General features: G+C 46.2%; 1 protein-coding gene across 1 annotated transcript in view; it reads right to left on the bottom strand.

Annotated features, from left to right (window-relative positions):
• LOC129702994 (cell adhesion molecule DSCAM) overlaps positions 1 to 21,119 on the bottom strand; it is a 207,478-nt gene that overhangs the window by 52,238 nt on the left and 134,121 nt on the right. The window contains exons 17-22 of the mRNA XM_055645130.1: positions 15,376 to 15,529; positions 13,497 to 13,614; positions 12,416 to 12,579; positions 9,041 to 9,139; positions 7,105 to 7,293; positions 2,200 to 2,490 (exon numbers count right to left, since the gene is read on the bottom strand). Of these exons, the coding sequence (XP_055501105.1) occupies positions 2,200 to 2,490; positions 7,105 to 7,293; positions 9,041 to 9,139; positions 12,416 to 12,579; positions 13,497 to 13,614; positions 15,376 to 15,529 (1,015 nt within the window). The remainder of the gene's footprint in view (positions 1 to 2,199; positions 2,491 to 7,104; positions 7,294 to 9,040; positions 9,140 to 12,415; positions 12,580 to 13,496; positions 13,615 to 15,375; positions 15,530 to 21,119) is intronic.

Here is a 21,119-nt window from a genome sequence, read left to right as displayed (position 1 = left end):
AGGTCATAAATTGAAATGAAACATGAGGCAATAGGGCAATTGCACATTGACAAAAACATAAAGTTATTTCACAATAGAGCCAATTTTTATTTTGTCGTAAAGATTTTTCAGGTATTTTCCTCAGCCAATCTGAAACAGATGATGGTAATATATGGCCATTGTCAATGTGGGCTACGGGTCACGTCTCAGAGGGAAAAAGGAAAATAATGCCATTTGATCATCGCCACTCGTAACCTCAGAATGCACTTTGATAGATTCTAGGAGCAGAATAAGTTTACTCCACCATTCAATATTTGCAGATCTCTCTTTCCCTCCCAAGCCCATTCTCCTGCCTTCAACCCATAGCCCATGACATCCTTAGCATTTTACAGAGCATGAAATATTTGGTAGAGTAATTCTGTTGTTGGTGGAGACATGGTCACCAATTTTTTCACACAAACATGCCACCCAACAGCACTGTAATAATGACCAGTGAGCAAGAAACTGGAATAGATTTCAAAACTAATTTAAACACTGTTCAGTTTAGTCATTTTCAATTCATCACCAGTTATTAATTACACAAACATAATATTAGCAACGGAGTTAAACCAATGACAATACATTCGTCATCTCTAGCCATTGTCACTTATTGCACCCATCTGCCAATCAACCACCCCCCCCGCATTCCTGTATCCACCTATCACTCACCAGACTTTGTCCTGCCTTCCACCTATTTTCCAGCTTTCTGCACCCCCCCCCCCCCCCCCCTTCTACAATCAGTCTGAAGAAGGATCCTGCCCCTAAACATCACCTCTTCATTCTCTCCACAGATGCTGCCTGATGTGCTGAGTCACGCCAGCACCTGGTGATTCCTGCATCTGCAGTTCCTTGTGTCTGGGCAACACATTCTTGCTACATTTATACAGGGCTTTGTTGAGACCACGCCTGTAGTATGTTGGGCAATTTTGACCTTGCCAAAGAGGGCAGCACGGTAGCATAGCGGTAGAGCTACTGCTTTACAGCGCCAGAGACCTGGGTTCGATCCTGACTACGGGTGCAGTCTGTATGGAGTTTATACATACTCCCCGTGACCATCTTAGATTTTATCAGAGATCTCCTGTTTCCTCCCACACTCCAAAGACGCACAGGTTTGCAGGTTAATTGCCTTGGTATCAATGTATATTGTTCCTAGTATGTGTAGAATAGAGTTAATGTGTGGGGATCACCGGCCGGTGTGAACTCGGTGGGTCGAAGGGCCTGTTTCTGCACAATATCTCAAAACCAAACTAAACTGAGGAGAGATCAGATTGACTAGGTTTGTGCAAAAAAAAACTAAGTGCTGGAGGAACTCAGTGGGTCAGGTAGCATCTGATGAAGGATATGGACAGACAACATCTTGGGTTGGGACCTCTCTTCATATTGTTCCGAATCCCAACCCGAAACGTGTCAGCCTATTTCCCGCCACAGATGATGTCCGACATCTTGAGTTCCACTAGCATTTTGTTTTTTGCTTAAGATTCCAGCATCTGCAGTCCTTTGCACCTCCAATTGGCCAGGGTTGTATTCGCTGATGTTTGTAAGGAAGAGAGTTAAAACTTACAAAATGCTAACAGGGTTAGACATTCAGGAAGTGGAGAGGATATTTCCCTGCCCAGGGAACTGGAACGAGAGGTCATAGTCTCAGGATACGGGGTCAAACACAAGTGGTTGGGGGTCAAAGGTGAGAGGGGAGAGAGTTTAAGAGAGATTTGTGAGGCACTTTTTTTTCCACAGAAAGAGTGGTTGGTGCCTGGAACATGTTGCCAGGGGAGATAGCAGATGCAGATACAACAGCAACAGTCATGGTCATAGAGGCATACAGCATGGAAACAGGTTCCATATGCTTCCATAAGATCTCTCCTCAGCCTCCTACACTCCAAGGAATTATAATCCAACCTCTCCCAAAATCTCTGGTTCTTGAGGACTGGCATTAGACTGACATCTAAAGTAAACATATATAGTGAACATTTGTGTAGGAAGGAACTGCAGATGCTGGTTTAAACTGAAGATAGACACAAAATGCTGGAGTAACTCAGCGGGACAGGAAGCATCTCTGGAGGGAAGGAAAAGTAAACAACAATCATTCCTTCTCTCCAGAGATGCTGCCTGTCCCGCTGAGTTTCTCCAGCATTTTGCGTCTATAGTGGATAGGATCAGTAAGGTCACCAAGGAAGTACTCACTCCCATCGTCGTTGGGGGTAGCAAACTCCGCCTGCTTCTCCGCACAGCCGGCACTGTTGCACACCGTCATCTGCAGCTCGTACCACGTGGCTTCCTGCAGGTCGTACAGGATGTAGGCCTTGGACAGCGTGGTGCGCTGCGCCGTGGTCCAGGCCGCTGTCCCAAACGGCCGGTGCTCCAGCGTGAACGTGGTGATGGGGCAGCCGCCGTCCACCCAGCCGACAAGGTTCAGCCGGATCCTCGTGGTGTTAATGCTGGAGAACAGCTCCTGCTCCTTGGCAAACTGTGGCTCTGCAGGGAGACAGAATTACAGTCACAGAGAGAGTGATACATAGTGTGGAAACAGGCCCTTCGGCCCAACTTGCTCACACCGGCCAACATGTCCCAGCTACACTAGTCCCACCTGCCTGTGCTTGGTCCATATCCCTCCAAACCTGTCTCGCCCATGTACCTGTTTCTTAAGGGTTGGGATAGTCCCAGCTTCAACTATCTCCCCTGGCAGCTTGTTCCATACACCCATCATTGATATCATTAGATTATTTCTAATCCATTTTTTTAAAAACATGTCCTTTTGCAGAATAAACCAAAGCCTTGGATTCCAACCCCGCCAAGTCTACGATGTATTATTCTGTTGCGTCATGTTTCTACTTTTAGAAGACAGTCAATTCTCTTTTTAAGATCATAGAACATGGAACAGGCCCTTCGGCCCACAATGTGTGTGCTGACCATAAGGCCAAGACAAACTGCACATAATCCATATCCCTTCATACCCTGCACATCCAAGTGCCTGTCCATATATTCCTCTTTTTAAGAATGTTGTACATTCTCCCTTTTATGAACAGTATGTATTTGTGGAACTATTTGCCACAGAAGGCTGTGGAGGCCAAGTCAATGGATATTTTTAAGGCAGAGATAGATAGATTCTTGATTGATACAGGTGACAGTGTTATGGGGAGATTGGGGTTGAGAGGGGAAGTTAGATCAGAATTGATGGGCCGAATGGCTTAATTCTGCTATCAATTATGAACATGAATTGATGTATCCCCCCTTGTTAAAAAAACACTGTTTATTCTGCATTGAAGAACATTATATATTCACCATTTAAGAACATTGCACCTTCCCTTTTTTAAGAATGTTTCCTATTTATCATGGCATGTCTTTCTCTTAAGAACAGCCTTATTAGGTTTTGACCTGCACAGGCTATAAAGGAGCAGGTTTATGCTTTATTTTACTAAGAGGTAAAAAGCTTTGATTACTAAAATGGGAACTCAATTGTCAGAGCAGCCAATACCATGATCTCATTTCTTGGACATAACATGGAAGGTATAAGAAAAAACTGCAGATGCTGGAAAAATCGAAGGTGGACAAAAGATGCTGGAGAAACTCAACGGGTGAGGCAGCATCTATGGAGAGAATGAATTGGCGACGTTTCAGGTTTGCAAGTTAATTGGTTTGGTAGAATTTTAAATGGTCCCTAATGTGTGCAGGATCGTGTTAATGTGCGGGGATCGCTGGTTGGTCTGGACTCCGTGGGCTGAAGGGCCTGTTTCCGCGCTGTATCTCTAAAAAAAGATTAAAAAATTGATAGAGAACTCTAACCTAAACTAAGCCACATATTGAAAAAGGGTCACGGTTCTGGGCGGGAGGGGGGGGGACGGGACTTTATGAACGTTTAGAGCAAATATTTTCTTCAAATAAGCTCCAGGACTTCACTACAATTTCCACTCCAATGATCCATAAAAATTGCCGTTTGTTATGATATCCACATCTGTAAAACCAACCGAAAACTATCCGTTTTCCTACTGCAAGATCTCACTGCAAAAACAGCCAGAAGGCAAGTTGAAGATCATTTCTGATGAGTGGGTATTTGAGGTGGATGGGCAAAAGATGATTGCAGCATCAGCTCACTACTTGTGTATCTTAGTCCAGAATTACAGCTTTCCTTCTGAGTTTACTCCGACATTCAATCATGGCTGATCTATCTCTCCCTCCTAATCCCATTCTCCTGCCTTCTCCCCATAACCCCTGACACCTATACTAATCAAGAATCTCTCTGCCTTAAAAAACATCCAGTGACTTGGCCTCCACAGTCTTCTGTGGCAAAGAATTCCACAGATTCACCACCCTCTGACTAAAGAAATTTCTCCTCATCTCCTTCCTCGAAAGCCCACGCAGGTCACGGGGAGAATGTACAAACTCCGCACAGACTAGCTCCCGTAGTCGGGATGGAACCCGGCTCTCTGGCGCTAGTAGCGCTGAAAGGCAGTATCTCTACCGCTGTGCCACTGTACCTCACCGATTCTGTGCATTTGACAACAAACTCAACTTGATTTAATTCCACTTGATACGCCTCCATTAGTCTCATTGCAGGAACAAAAACATCCTTATTTTTCTTCAGAGATTACCATACTTAACCGTGGTTGTGGCCAACTTATACATTGCCTCGTGTTTATATAGTCCCCAAACGCCCAGCATTTCTCTCACTATGGAGGATTGTTGTACTTACTATTTTTGTTTATTAATTTTATAAATAATGCACACGTCAAATAAATTTAGGGCACTACTTCTGCCCTCGTCTCATCACAGCTCACACTGGGGATAAAGCTGGAGTTTGCTGCTTATTACTGGCTGCATTTCCTTAACAAATTTCGTATTTTCATAATGCTTTTCCAATTTGTTTTTCGTATTTTAATTTGCTGGTTTTTATTATCAGAGGCAGAGGATCGCCAAATGGATCAGAGATTTGTCGCCCTCTGGTGGATGTTAAAAATTACTGCGGAACATTTTAAACACTAAGCCGTTCAGAGAAACAGCGCAGAATCAGACGCTTTGGCCCACCGAGACCGCACCGACCAGCGATCCCCTGTACACACTAACACTATCCTACACACACTGGGAACAATTTACTAATCTTACCAAAGCCAATTAACCTACAAACCTGCACGTCTTTGGAGTGTGAGAGGAAACCAGAGCACCCGGAGGAAACCCACGCAGGTCACGGGAAGAAGGTACAAGCTCCGTACAGACAGCACCCGTGGTCGGGATCGAACCTGGGTCTCTGGAGCTGTAAGGCAGCAACTCTACCGCTGTGCCACCATGCTTTTTACATCATGCCTTTCAAGTCTTCATCATCTCTTGTTGACATCATCACGGTTATTCGACAGATACGACGGTGGGCGTGGCATGGTGGCACAGCGGTAGAGACACTGCTTTACAGCGCTAGAGACCCGGGTTCGATCCTGACTACGGGTGCCGTCTATACGGAGTTTGTACATTCTCCCCATGACCTGTGTGGGTTTTCCCCGGGATCTCCGGCTTCCTCCTACACTCCAAAGACGTGCAGGTTTTGTAGGTTAATTGGCTTGGTAAAATTGTCACTTATGTGTGTAGGATAGTGTTGATGTGTGGGGATCGCTGGTCGGCGCCGACTTGGTGGGCCGAAGAGCCTGTTACACGAAACTAAACTAAACTAAATGATAGTGGCGTTTAAGAAACGTTTAGATAGGCACAGAGCCATGGAGGGAACGGAGGGATATGAAGCACATGCAGGCAGAAGAGATTAGTTTAATTTGGTATCAAGTTCATTTGGCAAGGGCAATGTGGGCCGGAGGGCCTGTTCCTGCGTTGTACTGTTCAGTGAAACGTCATCTGTCCATTCCCTCCCCAAAGGCTGCCTGACATGCTGAGTTCCTCCTGCACTTTGCGTTTCGCTCAAGACTCCAGCATCTGCAGTTCCTTGCATCCCCATGAGCCTCCAGACAATGGTGTGTTCGCCTTTCATTCCCAACTTCAACGTCTGACAGGAATAAGGTCAGGGTAAGACACACAGCGGGGGGCGGGGCGGGCGGGCGGGGGGGCGGGGCGGGGGGGGGGGGGAAACTATCCCTGTTCCAGCAAGCAGGGAGTTAAAGTATTTTTTCTGGGGAATCACTCACGTCATGACCCCGTGTAGTCTTTTGATCTTTGGAGCCGGCAATTTCAGTAACCATAGAAACTCGACTGCAGCTCCAGGGCAAAATGTGGCAGTGAAATGGAAGTCGAGTGAAGGGAGAGGTAAACTTACTTCTACACAGCAGTCCTCTGTGTAGTTAGACTGCAGGCAAGTGAAGCAAGTGGCAGCTGGTGCAGCTATTTTTCAGTGCAGGTCTGCAGTGCTTTCTCAGTGTCATAGAGTCATGGAGTCATAAGGCACAGAAACAGGCCCTTCAGCCCAACTTGTCCATGCTGACCCCATTCACGCTAGTCCAACCTGCTCGTGTTTGGCCCACATCCCTCGAAACCTGGTTTAAATCGAAGTTAGACACAAAATGCTGGAGTAACTCAGCGGGACAGGCAGCATCTCTGGAGAGAAGGAATGGGTGATGTTTTGGGTCGAGCCCCTTCTTCAGTCTGGTGCTGCCTGTCCTGCTGAGTTACTCCAGCATATTGTGTCTTCCTTTCCTAACCATGTACCTTTCCGAATGTCTTTTAAATTGAGAGAGAGAGAGAGAGAGAGAGAGAGAGAGAAAGAGAGAGATAGTGGAAGTGAGAGGAGAAGAGAGAGAGAGGGGGAGAGGAGAGGAGAGAGGGGTGATAGAGAGAGGGAGAGGGAAGATGAGAAGAGAAGGAGAAGAGAGGTGAGAGACAAAAGAACGGTGGAGTGGCTCGTTGGATAGAGAGAAAGAGGGAGTGAGAGAGCGATGGATGGGTGGATGGAAAGGGAGGTAGAGAGGAAGGAAGGGAAGGAGGGATGAAGCAAGGAAAAAGGAAGGGAGGGTGGGAGGGTAGGAGGGAGGGAAGAAGGGAGGAGCAACAAGAGGGTTTTTTTTTTAAACTGCGGAAAATAGGAACCAGTGAAATCCAAAAAAATGGGAGCCCTTTAATGCAGAGATTGTTTTTCCCACTACCCTGATAAAAGTGCCGTACCTTTCCCGTGTGTTTTCGCCTCGATGATCTCGCTGATGCGGCCGGGCCCCACTCCGTTCTGCGCCGTCAGGGTGAACTTGTACCAGGTGCCGCACTTGAGATTCTCCAGGCGGTAGGAGCGCTCACTGGGGCTGATGGGGAAGCTGCCCCACTGCTCACTGTTGTCCTCCGAGTACTGCAGGATGTAACCTGAGGAAGACAACATTATTCTTCTTCTTATTATTATTATTATTATTATTATTATTATTACTTTATTGTCATTGTAGTGGTGCATACAACAAAATTCGAGCGCACACTGACTGAGCGGAGCTCAAATGTACAAGATTAAAAAATAACAATAGAATAACAGCAACAAAACGTAAGAAAAATTAAAATTGTTCATACACTCATCTGCACATACTGTGACACATACGCGCAGGTTAACACACGCATACACATTATGCCTACCTATGCACCCTTACCCGAATCCGAAATTTGCGTTGTTGAAAACACAGGCACTGCACATTGAACTGATGTTTAGTCGTTCCTGTCGGTTGTGTGATATGTTAACGTTTGCATACGTGGCACTCGATATTAAATAAACTAAAAGAATACTAATTCAGGAGCGTTGGCTGGAGGAGTGCTGAACCGGCATCTTCAGGGGCTTCAGGGGTTACGGGGAGAAGGCAGGAGAATGGGGTTGAGAGGCAGACACCCACTGCTCACTGTGTAAAAAGCTTGCCCTGCACATCTCCTGTTAAACCTTGCCCCTCTCACCTTAAAGCTATGCCCGCTGGTCTTTGTCATTCCCCACCTGGGGAGAAGGTACTGACTGTCAACCTTATCTACGCCTCCCAGACCGACTTGTATCCCTCAGTCTCCTATGCTCCAGACAGAACAATTCTCTATAAGGTTTAAAAGACATTTGGACACGTGCATGGATGGGAAAGGTTTAGAGCAATATGGGCCAAATGTAGGCAGGTGGGATTGGTGCAGATGGGGCATTTTCATCGGCATGAGAAAGTTGGGCCGAAGGGCCTGTATCCATGCTGCATGAGCCTATGATTCCCTATGACTTGGGCTACTGATTGGGGATGATCAGCCATGATCACGTTGAATGGCGGTGCTGGCTCGAAGGGCCGAATGCCTGCTCCTGCACCTATTGTCTATTGTCTATTGACTCTACACTTGTCCAACCTTTCCTTATAGCTAGTAGCTTCTAATCTAGGCAGCATTCTATTACAACTTATTTCATGCAAGCTTCTAGGCCCAGATTGATTTATACACTTGGAACCTAAGTTCCCAGCCTGCTGCGGTAAGACTCAAACTCTAGATCAATGGTTGACGTTTCTTAACCGCAAAGCATCACACCATATGGTGGTGTACAAGTAGGCTTGTAGCATTCTACTGATGAAATAAACTGCGACGTGAAGACTCGTGTTCCTCACAGATCTTGTACATATCTTGAGGGCGGCACGGTGGCGCACTAGCGGAGTTGCTGCCTTACAGCGCCAGACCCGCGTTCGCTCCTTACTATGGATGCTGTTTGTAAGGAGTTGGTAGAGACATAGAAAATAGATGCAGAAGTCGGCCATTGGAACCTTCGAGCCAGCACCACCATTCAATATATTCATGGCTGATCATCAAAAATCACTAGCCCGTTCCCTGCTTTCTCCCCGTATCCCTTGATTCCGTTAGCCCTTAGAGTGATATCTAACTCTCTCTTGAATACGTCCACTGAATTGGCCTCCACTGTGGGTTTTCTCCGGGTGCTCCGGTTTCCTCCCACCCTCCAAAGACGTACAGGTTTGCAGGTTAAGTGGCTTCTGTAAATCGTGAAAATGTCCCCAATGTGTAGGATAGTGCTAGTGTACGGGGTGATCGCTGGTGGGCGTGGTCGCGGTGGGCTGAAAAGCCTCTTTCCACACGGGGTCTCTAAATTCTAAAGGCTTCTTACCTCGAATGGAGCTCCCGCCATTGTCGCCTGGTATCCAGGAAAGAGTGATGGAATTGGAGGTTGTCTTGGAGACCGTTAGACGAGGTTGGTCTGGTGGAACTGTTGGAAGGGAAGTGTGGGCACAGGGTTAAAATAAGCATGGAAAGAATACATCTTCTACGACATCATCAGCAAATGCATGGGAACTATTCCCCCTTCACTAACTGCAGGCAAGGTCTAATACGTTTCTTACCATGATATTAAAATACTATTACCTTCAGTTACTGATACACAGCATAAGAGGTCTCCATAATTAATCTTTTATCCAGATACACTTGCACTGTGTTTCTGGATGTGCTTTCCTAATTCTCAAGCATTAGCCATGGGGAAACAATGCACCATCTGTAAACTTTATTAAATAGACCTCTGACCATCACAACTCTACAGATGTGGTAGCTCTTATCAAACTTATTCACTGGACTGTTCCATAAAATGTGTTATCCATAAATAGTCTATCTTCAATCCAACCTGTGAATCCATCTCTTCTTGCAACCTCTCAGCATGTGAGGATTCTGAGAAACCGATGTATCCAATGACCATATTTCCAATAAATCTAGCCTTCTATCTTAATAATAAAATTCCACCATCGCTTATCCAGATTAGTAATTTTCTTGCAATGGGCCAGTGATGTTGTCAGATAATAATTACCAATGCCAGAATATTAGTGTAAAATTATTTCTCAAAGTCCTGTTTGTTTGTCATTGTGTGCCCATGAGTAATTAAAAGTGACACAGACTTTACAGAGGTTTAAGGCAAGATGAAAAGACCTGCCTATCAATTCTCATTAAATTCTCACACATATATCATGGTATTTACCATGTCACAGCTAAGGACCTTGAAAGTTCGAGTGTTTTTTGTTCTTCTGAGCCTCGCAGTATTGAGTGAAAGACAAAAAATTCAAAAACAGCTTGCACAAGAGTGGGCCAGTAAAATACAATTAAATAAAACCTAAAGCATAGGACAGGGTTGGAGATGGTGCAGAAGAGGTTTACCAGAATGCTGCCTGGAGTCTATGGTGTTAGCTATAAGAGGTTGGGCAAACTTGGTTAGTTTTCTCTGGAGTGTCAGAGGCTGACAGGAAACTTAATAGAGGTATATAAAATTAAGAGAGATACAGGTAGGTTGATCTTAGATCAAGGCAGCTTTGTCCATGGCCACAATGACGGAATTAGATCAAATCAACAGTTCAAGCCATCTGCTATATATCCAACTATGATTAAAATAATCGAAGCATCAACTAATCAACGTAAGTTGATCTCATCTGATCCTCTTATTACTTTGCTTCCATGTGCCTGTCCATATATCCTACACTGTAGTCCCCTTGTGGCCTTCAGCGGGTACTGTATTGTATTGTATTGTATATCTTTATTGTCATTTCCTGAGTATTCGCATACCCAGAGGAAACAAAAAACGTTGCTCAACCAGTGTCCATTCAGTGTGCATGAAAAATAAATAGAAATAAAAAAATACATGTATCATGAACAAATTTAACACTCTAATAAACATTCAACAGGCGTTCCGACCGGCAGCGGCACAACAGTGGCTCTGCTGCAGTGTGGGGGTTTGTGCGCGATGACTTGGCAGGGGGTGAAAGTCCAAAAAGTCAAATAGCCTGTGCACAAGAAGTGGGCCAGCATCCTGCTGGTTTTGCAGCTAAAGCACCTGTACCTCTTCCCAGATGATGCAGAGGATGGAGAAAATGTCATGCGCCTGGAGTGGTAAGGGTCTTTGATGATGGAAATGGCTCTGCTGATACATCTCTTCCTGTATATGTCCAGCAGGAAGGGGAGTGGAGCACCAATAATCCTGCTGGCGGTCTTCACTATCCTGTCTAGTTGGTGCCGTTCGTACGCCTTGCAGCTCCCGAACCAGGAAGTGATGCCGTAGGTCAATGTGCTCTCAACAGTCCCCCTATAAAAAGTCCGTAGGTGTGTAGTGGGGAGGCCTGCTTTACGTAGTCTTCGGAGAGGGTGAAGTCGCTGCTGGGCTCTCTTGACCAGAGCTGTGGTACTGAGCATCAGCAGTCTCACTCAGGTAACATGTAGGTCACAGTAATCCAGCTCACCATTAATGAAACACAAATGGTGATTTGGGCGGCACGGTGGTGCAGCGGTAGAGCTGCTGCCTTACAGCGCAAAAGAGACCTGGGTTCGATCCTGACCATGGGTGCTGTCTGTACAGAGTTTGTATGTTCTCCCCTTGACCTGCGTGGGTTTTCTCTGGGATCTCCAGTTTCCTCCCACACTCCAAAGATGTACAGGTTTGTAGGCCAACTGGTTTCTGTAAATTGTAAAACTGTCCCTAGCGTGTGTAGAGTAGAGTAGGTGTGCGTGGATCGCTGATGGGCACGGCTTTGGTGGATCGAAGGGACAGTGTCTGCACTGAATCAATAAACAAACAAAACTAAAACTAAACTAACCACAAATTCACGTTCACAAGTTACAGGAGTAGAATTAGGTCATTCGGTCCATCGAGTCTACTCCGCCATTCAATCATGGCCGTTCACTGCCTGCGAATTCCATTTTCCTGCCTTTTCCCGATAACCCTTGACATCCGTTCTAATCAAGAATTTGGCTATCTCTTGCCTTAAAAATATCCACTGACTTGGCCTCCACCGCCCTCTGCGGCAATGAGATCCACAGATTAACTACCCTCTGACTAAAGAAGTCCCTAATCAACCAAAGGCTGAACATGAAAACATAGAAAATAGGTGCAGGAGTAGGCCATTCGGCCCTTCCAGCCATTCAATATGATCATGGCTGATCATCCAACTCAGTATCCTGTACCTGCCCTCTCTCCATACCCCCCTGATCCCTTTAGCCACATCTAACTCCCTCTTAAATATAGCCAATGAACTGGCCTCAACTACCGTCTGTGGCAGGGAGTTCCAGAGATTCACCACTCTCTGTGTGAAAAATGTTTTTTTCTCATCTCGGTCCAAAAGGATTTCCCCTTTATCCTTAAACTGTGACCTCTTGGCCAGGACTTCCCCAACATCGGGAACAATCTTCCTGCATCTAGCCTGTCCAACCCCTTAAGAATTTTGTAAGTTTCTATAAGATCCCCCCTCAATCTTCTAACCTTATTGCCTCAATTCAATGTGCCTGTGTGTGTATCCTGCGCTGTTGTCTCCAAGTGGCCTTCAGCAGTTACGTCGTGTCAGCACAGTCCCACTCAGCTACAACATTGGTCACGATTGGTGAAACATAAATGATCGAAGCCTGCAGGACAAAATGGCCCCCAGCACAGGTTTCTGAAAGCTCACGTTCTGCAGAAGAGGAAAGTGGACGGAAGGAGAAGGTGGGAGGGATGCCTGGTCCAGTGGGATCTGCTCACCTTGCACCTGGAGATTGAGGAGGATCTCATCTGATCCCCAGCTATTACTTGACCTGCAGCTGTAGTACCCAGAGTCCTCTGCTTTCACCGTGCGAATGACAAAGCTTCCGTTGTTGAAGATGTTTCTGCGCCCATCGGTTAGGACAGGGACTGGCGTTCCATTGCTAGACCCAGAGAACACAGAGGCAAAGAGTCAACAAAATACAAAGCATGAGATCAATGTTGGCTCTGATCATCAAACTGCATGATTTTGTGCAGTTTAAAGCCGACAGCTGTCGATTGTAGGTGCCGCCACAGGCAAATTGGAGGAACACCACCTCATATTTTGCTTGGGCATGCTTACAACCCAGCGGGATGAATAGTGAATTCTCTAACTTCTTGCATCCTCTCTCTCTCCGTCCCTACCCCACTCTAGTACCAGTTTCAATGTTGTCCTGGTGAGTCTCATTGTCTGTAACTCATTTTCACCTAGCCCACAGCTACCAATGGCCAGTTTCCTTTACCATTGTTACTTTTTTGCATATTTTTCATTCATTTGTTTTACATCTCCCTATATCACCATCTATATCACTCAATCTAAAGAAGGGTCTCGACCCAAAACGTCACCAATCCCTTTTCTCCGCAGATGCTGTTGACCCGCTGAGTTACTCCAGCTTTTTGTGTCTTTCTTCAAATGATAGCTACCATGGGTATAACCCTGTGCCAGAGAATACATCCAAGACAGGTAGGGAGGGAGGTGTATCGAACGTCACTGGTTTGAAATGAGAGTTCACTTTTTTAAGCGCTGAATATTCCTTTCAAAGACATGGACATAGTCTGGCTCGGTGGCACGGTGGCACAGAGGTAGGATTGCTGTCTTACAGCACCAGAGACCCTGGTTCGATCCTGACTACGGGTGCTGTCTGTACAGAGTTTGCACATTCTCCCAGTGACCTGCATGGGGTATCCCCGGGTGCTCCCGTTTCCTCCCACGCTCCAAAGATGTGCAGGTTTGTAGATTGATTGACTTCGGTAACCATGGTGAAATGTCCCGAGTGTGTGTCGGATAGAGCGAGCGTTCTGTGTCTATTTGCCCACTTACCTGTTCTTCATCCATTTGACTGCTGGTGCCGGGTCTCCAACCACTTTGCAGGGCAGCACGATATCTCTCATCCATGGTGTGGTCATGGTGCCGCTGAATGTAAGGATCCGGGCTGGTGCTGAGGACAATCACAGCGGCAAGAGTCATAGAGTCATTGACTAATACAGTGTGGAAACAGGCCCTGCGGTCCACACCGGCCAACAATGTCCCAGCGACCCTAGTCCCACTTGCCTGCACTTGGTCCATAACCCTCCAAACCTGTTCTATCCATGTGTTTAAGAAGGAACTGCAGATGATGGAAAATCGAAGCCTATTTCCGTCGCTCCATAGATGCTGCTGCACCCGCTGAGTTTCTCCAGCATTTTTGTCTACCTGTCCTATCCATGTACCTGTTCAACTGCTTCTTAAGCAATGGGATAGTCCCAGCCTCAATTACCTCCTCTGGCAGCTTGTTCCATACACCCACCACGCTCTGTGTGAAAAAGTCACCCCTCGGATTCCTATTAAATCTTTTCCCCTCCACCATAGTAATGTCCTCTGGTCTTCAATCCCCCTACTCTGGGTAAAAGACTCTGTGCATCCACCCGATCTATTCCTCTCATGATTTTGTATTTCCTCTCATGATTTTAAATTCTTCTCATGATTTTGTAAAAGAGGTTAAAATCGTACCGAGTCTCTCAACCAGCTAAAGAATGAGAGAGGATGGTCTGGGGCGGCATGAATAAACTACAATAGCAAGATGAACGAGACTCAAAGTATGTGTAGGAGGGAACTGCAGGTGATTGCTTACACTGAATATGGACACAAAATTCTGGAGTAACTCTGCGGGTCAGGCAGCATCTGTGGAGAAAAGGAAAAGGTGACGTTTCAGGTCGAGCAGAAGGGTCTCAATCCGAAAGGTCACCTGTTCCTTTTCTCCACAGATGCTGCCTGACCCGCAGAGTTACTCCAGCATTTCAGTTTAGTTTAGTGTAGAGATACAACATGGAAACTGGCCCTTCGGCCCACCGAGTCTGCACTGACCAGCGACCCCTGCATACTTACACTATCCTACACACACTCTCGGGACAATTTACATTCATACCAAGCCATTTAACCTACAAATCTAAAAACGCGACTGTATCCAAAATAATGGAAGCAGTATTGAGAAGCCTGAATACAGAGGGGAAGAAGCTGTTTCTGAGTCTGGTGGTCTGCACTAGGTGCTGTTACAATGCAACTGGTGGTGATAATATTCTGGGTTGTGCACAGAGTTTACTTTGAGGCCCAACGGTAGGGTCGCTGTCTTACAGCGCCAGAGACCCTGGTTCGATCCTGCCTTCGGATGCTGTCTGTACAGAGTTTTTTGTTCTCCTTGTGACCACGTGGGTTTTCTCCAGGTGCTCCGGTTTCCTTCCACGTTCCAAAGACGCCCAGGTTTTAGGTTAATTGGCTTTGGTAATTGTCCCAAGTGTGTAGGATTGTGCTAGTGTACTGGTTGGTGCCAACTTGGTTGGCTGAAGGGCCTGTTTCCGTGCTGTATTTCTATACGTACACACATACAAACACCAGAAAAGTCAATCATTCCTTCTCTCCAGAGATGCTGCCTATCCCGTTGAGTTACTCCAGCATTGTGTGTCTATCTTTGGCTTAAACCAGCATCTGCAGTTTCTTTCTACACATACATACATACATACATACAGTACATATATACGCACATACAGTGTGGACATAGTATCTCTAAAAATGAATCTAACATTCATCAGGGAACTTCAGTTGGTGCAGAATAAAGTCTACAAACTATAAACAGGGGACGGGTAGATTTGTTAAAGAGGAACATCAGGGTGTGAGGTGACGGTGCCTCAGGTTAACGACGGCCAATTCTGCCGCATGACCTTACCTTTGGCGAGTGGCTCCACGGTGATGATCTCGCTAGAATTCCCCCTCCCAGCTGCTGTGATCGCAACGACCCAGATGCTGTACAGGTGGTTCTGGCTAAGGTTAGGGATCCGGTAATAGAAGACGTCTGGTGAGGCCTCAAATTCACTGATCACCTGTGAAGGAAAGCAAGGAGGTGTACTGCGCTGTGGTGAAATCCAAGAACCCCCTCCCCCCCGATAAGGTTTTGATTCATAACTTCATAAGCCATAGGAGACGAATTAAGCTATTCGGCCCGTCGAGTCTACTCCATCAAACCATTCAATCATGGCTGATCTATCTGTCCCTCTCAACCCCATTCACCTGCATTCTCCCCATAACCCCCGACACCTGTACTAGTCAAGAATCTATCTACAGTATCTCTGCCTTAAAAATATCCAATGATTTGGCCACCACAGCCGTCCGTGGAGAACATTGTTCCCATAGGTGACCTCCGTGGGGAATCTGCCCCTACTGCGGCCCGGGGCTCCGGAACTCCTGCCCGGACGGAGCCGGTAGATCCGTTCCCACAGCCAACGTCAGAGGCCGACTTCATGGGTTGGTTGCTTGGCTTCCTAGTGGCCTGGACGGACAGTTTCCCGGCACCGTTGGACTTCTCTCGGAAGCCGTGGCCTCTGTTGGTCCGGCAAAACCGGATAATCCGGAGAGAATCTGGAACCAACCGTGCCGCAAAATCGGTGGTGGGGAACAACAGCCTCGGTGAAATCCGAGCATTATTCGCAATGTGGGGAGATGGATTACGGTGGATCCCGCTCCATGTCCAGAGGAGCTTCAATTGGCACTGGGGACTTTGAAAAATTCACAAAAGCCTTTTTTGTTCTACTTGCAGTCACAGAGTCCCACAGCAATGAAACAGGCCCTACAACCCATTTGTCCATGGTAGCCAAGATGCCCCATCCAAGCTGGGGGTGGCACAGTGGCGCAGCGGTAGAATTTCAGCGCCAGAGACCTGGGTTTGATTCCAAGTACCAGTGCTTGTCTGTATGGAGTTTGTACATTCTCCCCGTGACCCTGTGGGTTTTCTCTCAGATCTTCGGTTTCCACCCACAGTCCAAAGGCATACAGGATTGTAGGTTAATTGGCTTTCTATAAATGTAAATTGTCCCTAGTGTGTGTAGGATAGTGTAAATGTGCAGGGATCGCTGGTTGGCGCGGACTTGGGCCGAAGGGCCTGTTTCCGCGCTGTATCTCTAAACTAAACTAAACTAAACTAAATAAAACTATATCTGCCCGTGCTCGGCCCACATCCCTCTGTGCCTTTTCTATCCACGTACTTACAGAAACCATACTGGGCCCCTTTGGGTCCATGGGATCTGCCGGCTTATCCAAGTTTTCTAATTGGGACGGACCCGAATGATCTTTGTCAGAACACGGTTGGATTTCTTGATGAAACTTACGACATCTGAGGTATCTTCGCTCAGGCTAAATGAAGTGGTCATGAACATTTGGCACAATTCGGTATGGACTAACTCATAATGCTCCAGGAACACTGGCGAAAATTAATTTGTCGGCAACGTCTCGGAGGGAGAGCAGAGAGTTAATAAAGTGGTAAATTATTAATCGGGATGGTCACTGATTTATATTGGTGGCCTGCTGCTCAATGCTGGGGCCTCCCCACTCCAGCTATATTTATCAAGTAGTCTGGGAAAACACCCTGGGGCTTTGCAGTGACATGAAGAACATATTAAGCAATTATAGTACAGCAGTAGTTTACAGTTACCTAGTGTCTGTATGCAGTTAAATGCTCTAAGGGGCTTTCTGTAAGCGTTTAAAGAAAATATCTATGTACAAGGTATTCAAGGAGTGATGAGGAGAGGTCAAAGTGGAAGGTTTCAAAGGGTTCGCAAAGGAAGAGAATGATGGGAAGATAGATACAAAATGCCAGAGTAACTCAGCGGGACAGGCAGAATCTCTGGAGAGAAGGAATGGGTGACGCTTCGAGGTTGAGACCATCTAGGGTCTCGACCATAAACGTCACCCATTCCTTCTCTCCAGAGATGCTGCCTGTGCCGCTGAGTTAATCTGGCATTTTGTATCTATCTTTGATTTACACCAGCATCTGCAGTTCTCTTCTGCACAGAAAGATGAGGAGGTTCAGAGCAGGCATTTGAGTTACTGAACCAGGCTTGTAATATAAACGTGAGGTTCTCCACCACACACCTGAGGAGGTTCGATCAATTACTGGGTGTCATGCCAAATTTTTCGTTTTCTTATTTAAAGGTACAGTGCAGAAACACCCCCTCTCGGCCCACCGAGTCCGCACCGACCATCGATCCCCGCACATTGACACACTATCCAACCTGAGGGACAATTTTTACATTTATATCAAGCCAATGAACATACAAATCTGGACGACTTTGGAGTGTGGGAGGAAACCGAAGATCTCGGAGAAAACCCACGCAGGGAGAGCATATAAACTCCATACAGACAAGCACCCGTAGTCAGGATCGAACCGGGGTCTTTGGCAGCAACTCTACTGCTGTGCACCGTAATCTCCTCAATCTCGCAAGAGAGAAGGAGCATTGATGAGCTTTCATTTTAATTGCATCAATGTACTGACTGTATAATCTGTGTGTGTGATGTAGTTTGAGGAATAATAATTGTCTGGGATAAAGCGGAGCAAACTCCAGCTCTTCATCTCAGCTGTGCTGATTGTTCATATTCACATCAATGGATATCAGTTCAGTATTTTTTTTCTTTGAAAATGAATCCTTTGCATATTCTTTGAAACTGCCGCCACCACATGGTGCTTCTTGCATAGGGGCTCAGAAGTCAGTTTCCGGCCACTTGCTAGTCGAGGATGTGCTTTCGTATGGGAATACTGTACTGGACTGTATGTAAGACGAGGATTCCACTGTGTATTTGCTCATAGGACAATAAAACGACCATTGAACCATCTACCCCCCCCCCCCCCCCCCCCCCCCCCCCCCACACCCCGACATCAGACTGAAGAAGGGTCTTGACCCGAAATGTCGCCTATTGTTTTTATCTCCATAGATGCTGCCTCACGCGCTGAAGTCCTCCAGCATTTTTGACTTCCTTCGATTTTTTTCAACGTCTGCAGTTTTTTCTTAAACATTGAACCGTTTTATATCTATTCAAAATTACACCATGTGCAGCAGTCCCACAAAATTGAATAACATTTTGTACCCAGATCAAGACTTAAAAGACGGGTGGCACAGTGGCACAGTGGTGGACTTGCTGCCTTACAGCACAGCCAAAGACCCGGGTTCAATCCTGGCTACAGGTGCTGTCTGTACGGAGTTTGTACGTTCCCCCCGTGACTGTATGGGCGTTCCCTGGGTGCTCTGCTTTCCCCCCACACTCCAAAGATGTACAGACTTGTAGGTTAATTGACTTTGGTAAAAATGGTCAATTATTCCCTGGTGTGTAGGATAGTGCTCGTGTACAGGGGTCGCTGGGTGGCACGGACTCAGTGGGCCGAAGGGCCTGTTTCCACGCTGTATCTCTAAATGGAATGGAATACTTTATTGTCACATGTGACAGGTCAAGGTGACATTCTTTGCTTGCATGCCCAAGGTATGCAAATTGGTGACGTTTCGGGTCGAGACCCTTCTTCAGACAGGCCTGAAGTCTGAAGGAGGGTCCCGACCTGAAACGTCACCCATTCCTTCTCCCCAGAGATGCTGCCTGTCCCGCTGAGTTACTCCAGCTATTTGTGTCTATCTTCAAGTTTAAACCAGCAACTGCAGTTCCTTCCCACACATAAAGATGGAATAGTACATGGAACCTAGTGTTGGTCAGATAGTAACTAAAGCAGGTTACAATGCTGAGAGTTACACCATCGCCTGGTTCCAGTTTGATCTGCTATGAGATGCGAGGATAGGTGCAATATATGTAATGAAGGGCAGTTCGGCGCTCACAAGATGGAGTTTCAGAAAACACTGCAGAAATTTCCCCTGCAGTCTTTGAAGAACGCTAGGATGTGTAATGTGCTTTTTTTTTCCTTTCTGCTTTATAACCTCCAAGGGGAATCTGCCTACTCAGGCTATTTTTGCTCCGTCCTTTGATATCATTCCTACTCTCATGCTGACACGGAATGTTGCGAAGAATACAAAGACGGAGCGCTTTAACCCGTAACATCAAATTGCATTGCAGATTTTTCTAGCCTTTGTTGTCTGCTCGGATTTTACATCGTAAAATGAAGCAGAACAACTGGGATTTTTTTTAAAAAAAAGGCAACTATTGAAGGACGAATAATCAAGGGACCAACTAGATGGGTTGCAGCACCATCTGCTGTCTAAACAGAAAAGTGCAGGCAACGGTCCTGATGTTTTTTTCCTGTGTTTGGTCAGGTCTTAGGATCAAGAGACAAGAGTATTTAATTGCTTTATGTACCGACAATGGAACAATTAAATCCTTGCTTGCTGCAGCCTAACAGGCATAGGAACACAATTACACATGGATAAATATAATTCAATGAATTCAATAAAAAAAATTTAATAGATTAATAACAGTAACACCAAACGTGTGGGTTTGTCGGCTAATTGGCTTTTGCATATTGCCCCTCTTGTGTGTGGGGAGTGTGTGGTCAGTGCAGATCGGTGGGCCGAAGGGCCCGTTTCTGTGCTGTATCTTTCAGGTGATCAGTCAAACAAAACAAGTGCAAAACAAAAAGGCAGTGTAGCCAAAGACACAATCCACAGTAGTTTGTAAAAACTAGCGTTGAAGAGTGTTCAGAAGCCTGAGTTGAGGGTTGACTTGAGGGTGATGTTGAGGGTTGAGTCAATTATTAAAGAGGTAATAAATTGGCATTTGGATAGCAGTAAAATGAATAGTTCAAGTCAGCATGGATTTATGAAAGGAAAATCATGCTGCATTAATCTTCTGGAATTGTTTGAGGATGTGACAAGTAAAATAGATGAAGGGGAGCCAGTAGATGTAGTGTATCTAGACTTTCAGAAAGCCTTTGATAAGGTCCTGCACGGGAGACAGGTGATTAAAATTAGACCACATGTTATTGGGGGTAGGGTGTTGACGTGGATAGAAAATTGGTTGGCAGAAAGCAAAGAGCATGAGTGAACGGGTCCTTTTCAGAATGGCAGGCAGTAGCGAGTGGAGTTTTCTGCAAGGCTCGGTGTTGGGGCCGCAACTGTTTACCATATATAGTAATGATTTGGAAGAGGAAATTAGGAGTAACACTAGCAAGTTTGCGGATGAGAAAAATATTTTTCACAGAGAGTGGTGAATCTGTGGAATTCTCTGCCACATAAGGTAGTTGAGGCCATATTGGCTATATTTAACAGGGAATTAGATGTGGCCCTTGTGGCTAAAGGGATCAGGGGGTATGGAGAGAAGGCAGGTACAGGATACTGAGTTGGATGACCAGCCATGATCATATTGAATGGCGGTGCAGGCTCGAAAGGCCGAATGGCCTACTCCTGCACCTATTTTCTATGTTTCTATGTTTCTATGACACAAAGCTGGGTGGCAGTGTGAACTGTGAAGAGGATGTTAGGAGGTTGCAGGGTGACCTGGACAGGTTGAGTGAGTGGGCAGATGCGTGGCAGATGCAGTATAATATAGATAAATGTGAGGTTATCCACTTTGGTGGCAAAAACAAGGGGGCAGATTATTATCTCAATGGGGTTAGGTTAGGTAAGGGGGAGGTACAGCAAGACCTGGGTGTCTTTGTACACCGGTCACTGAAAGTTGGCTTGCAGGTACAGCAGGCAGTGAAGAAAG

Source organism: Leucoraja erinacea, chromosome 13, assembly GCF_028641065.1.
Source record: "Leucoraja erinacea ecotype New England chromosome 13, Leri_hhj_1, whole genome shotgun sequence".
NCBI lineage: Eukaryota > Metazoa > Chordata > Chondrichthyes > Rajiformes > Rajidae > Leucoraja > Leucoraja erinaceus.
The sequence above is the reverse complement of the archived record's forward strand: the minus strand, read 5'-3'. Positions and strand labels throughout refer to the sequence as shown.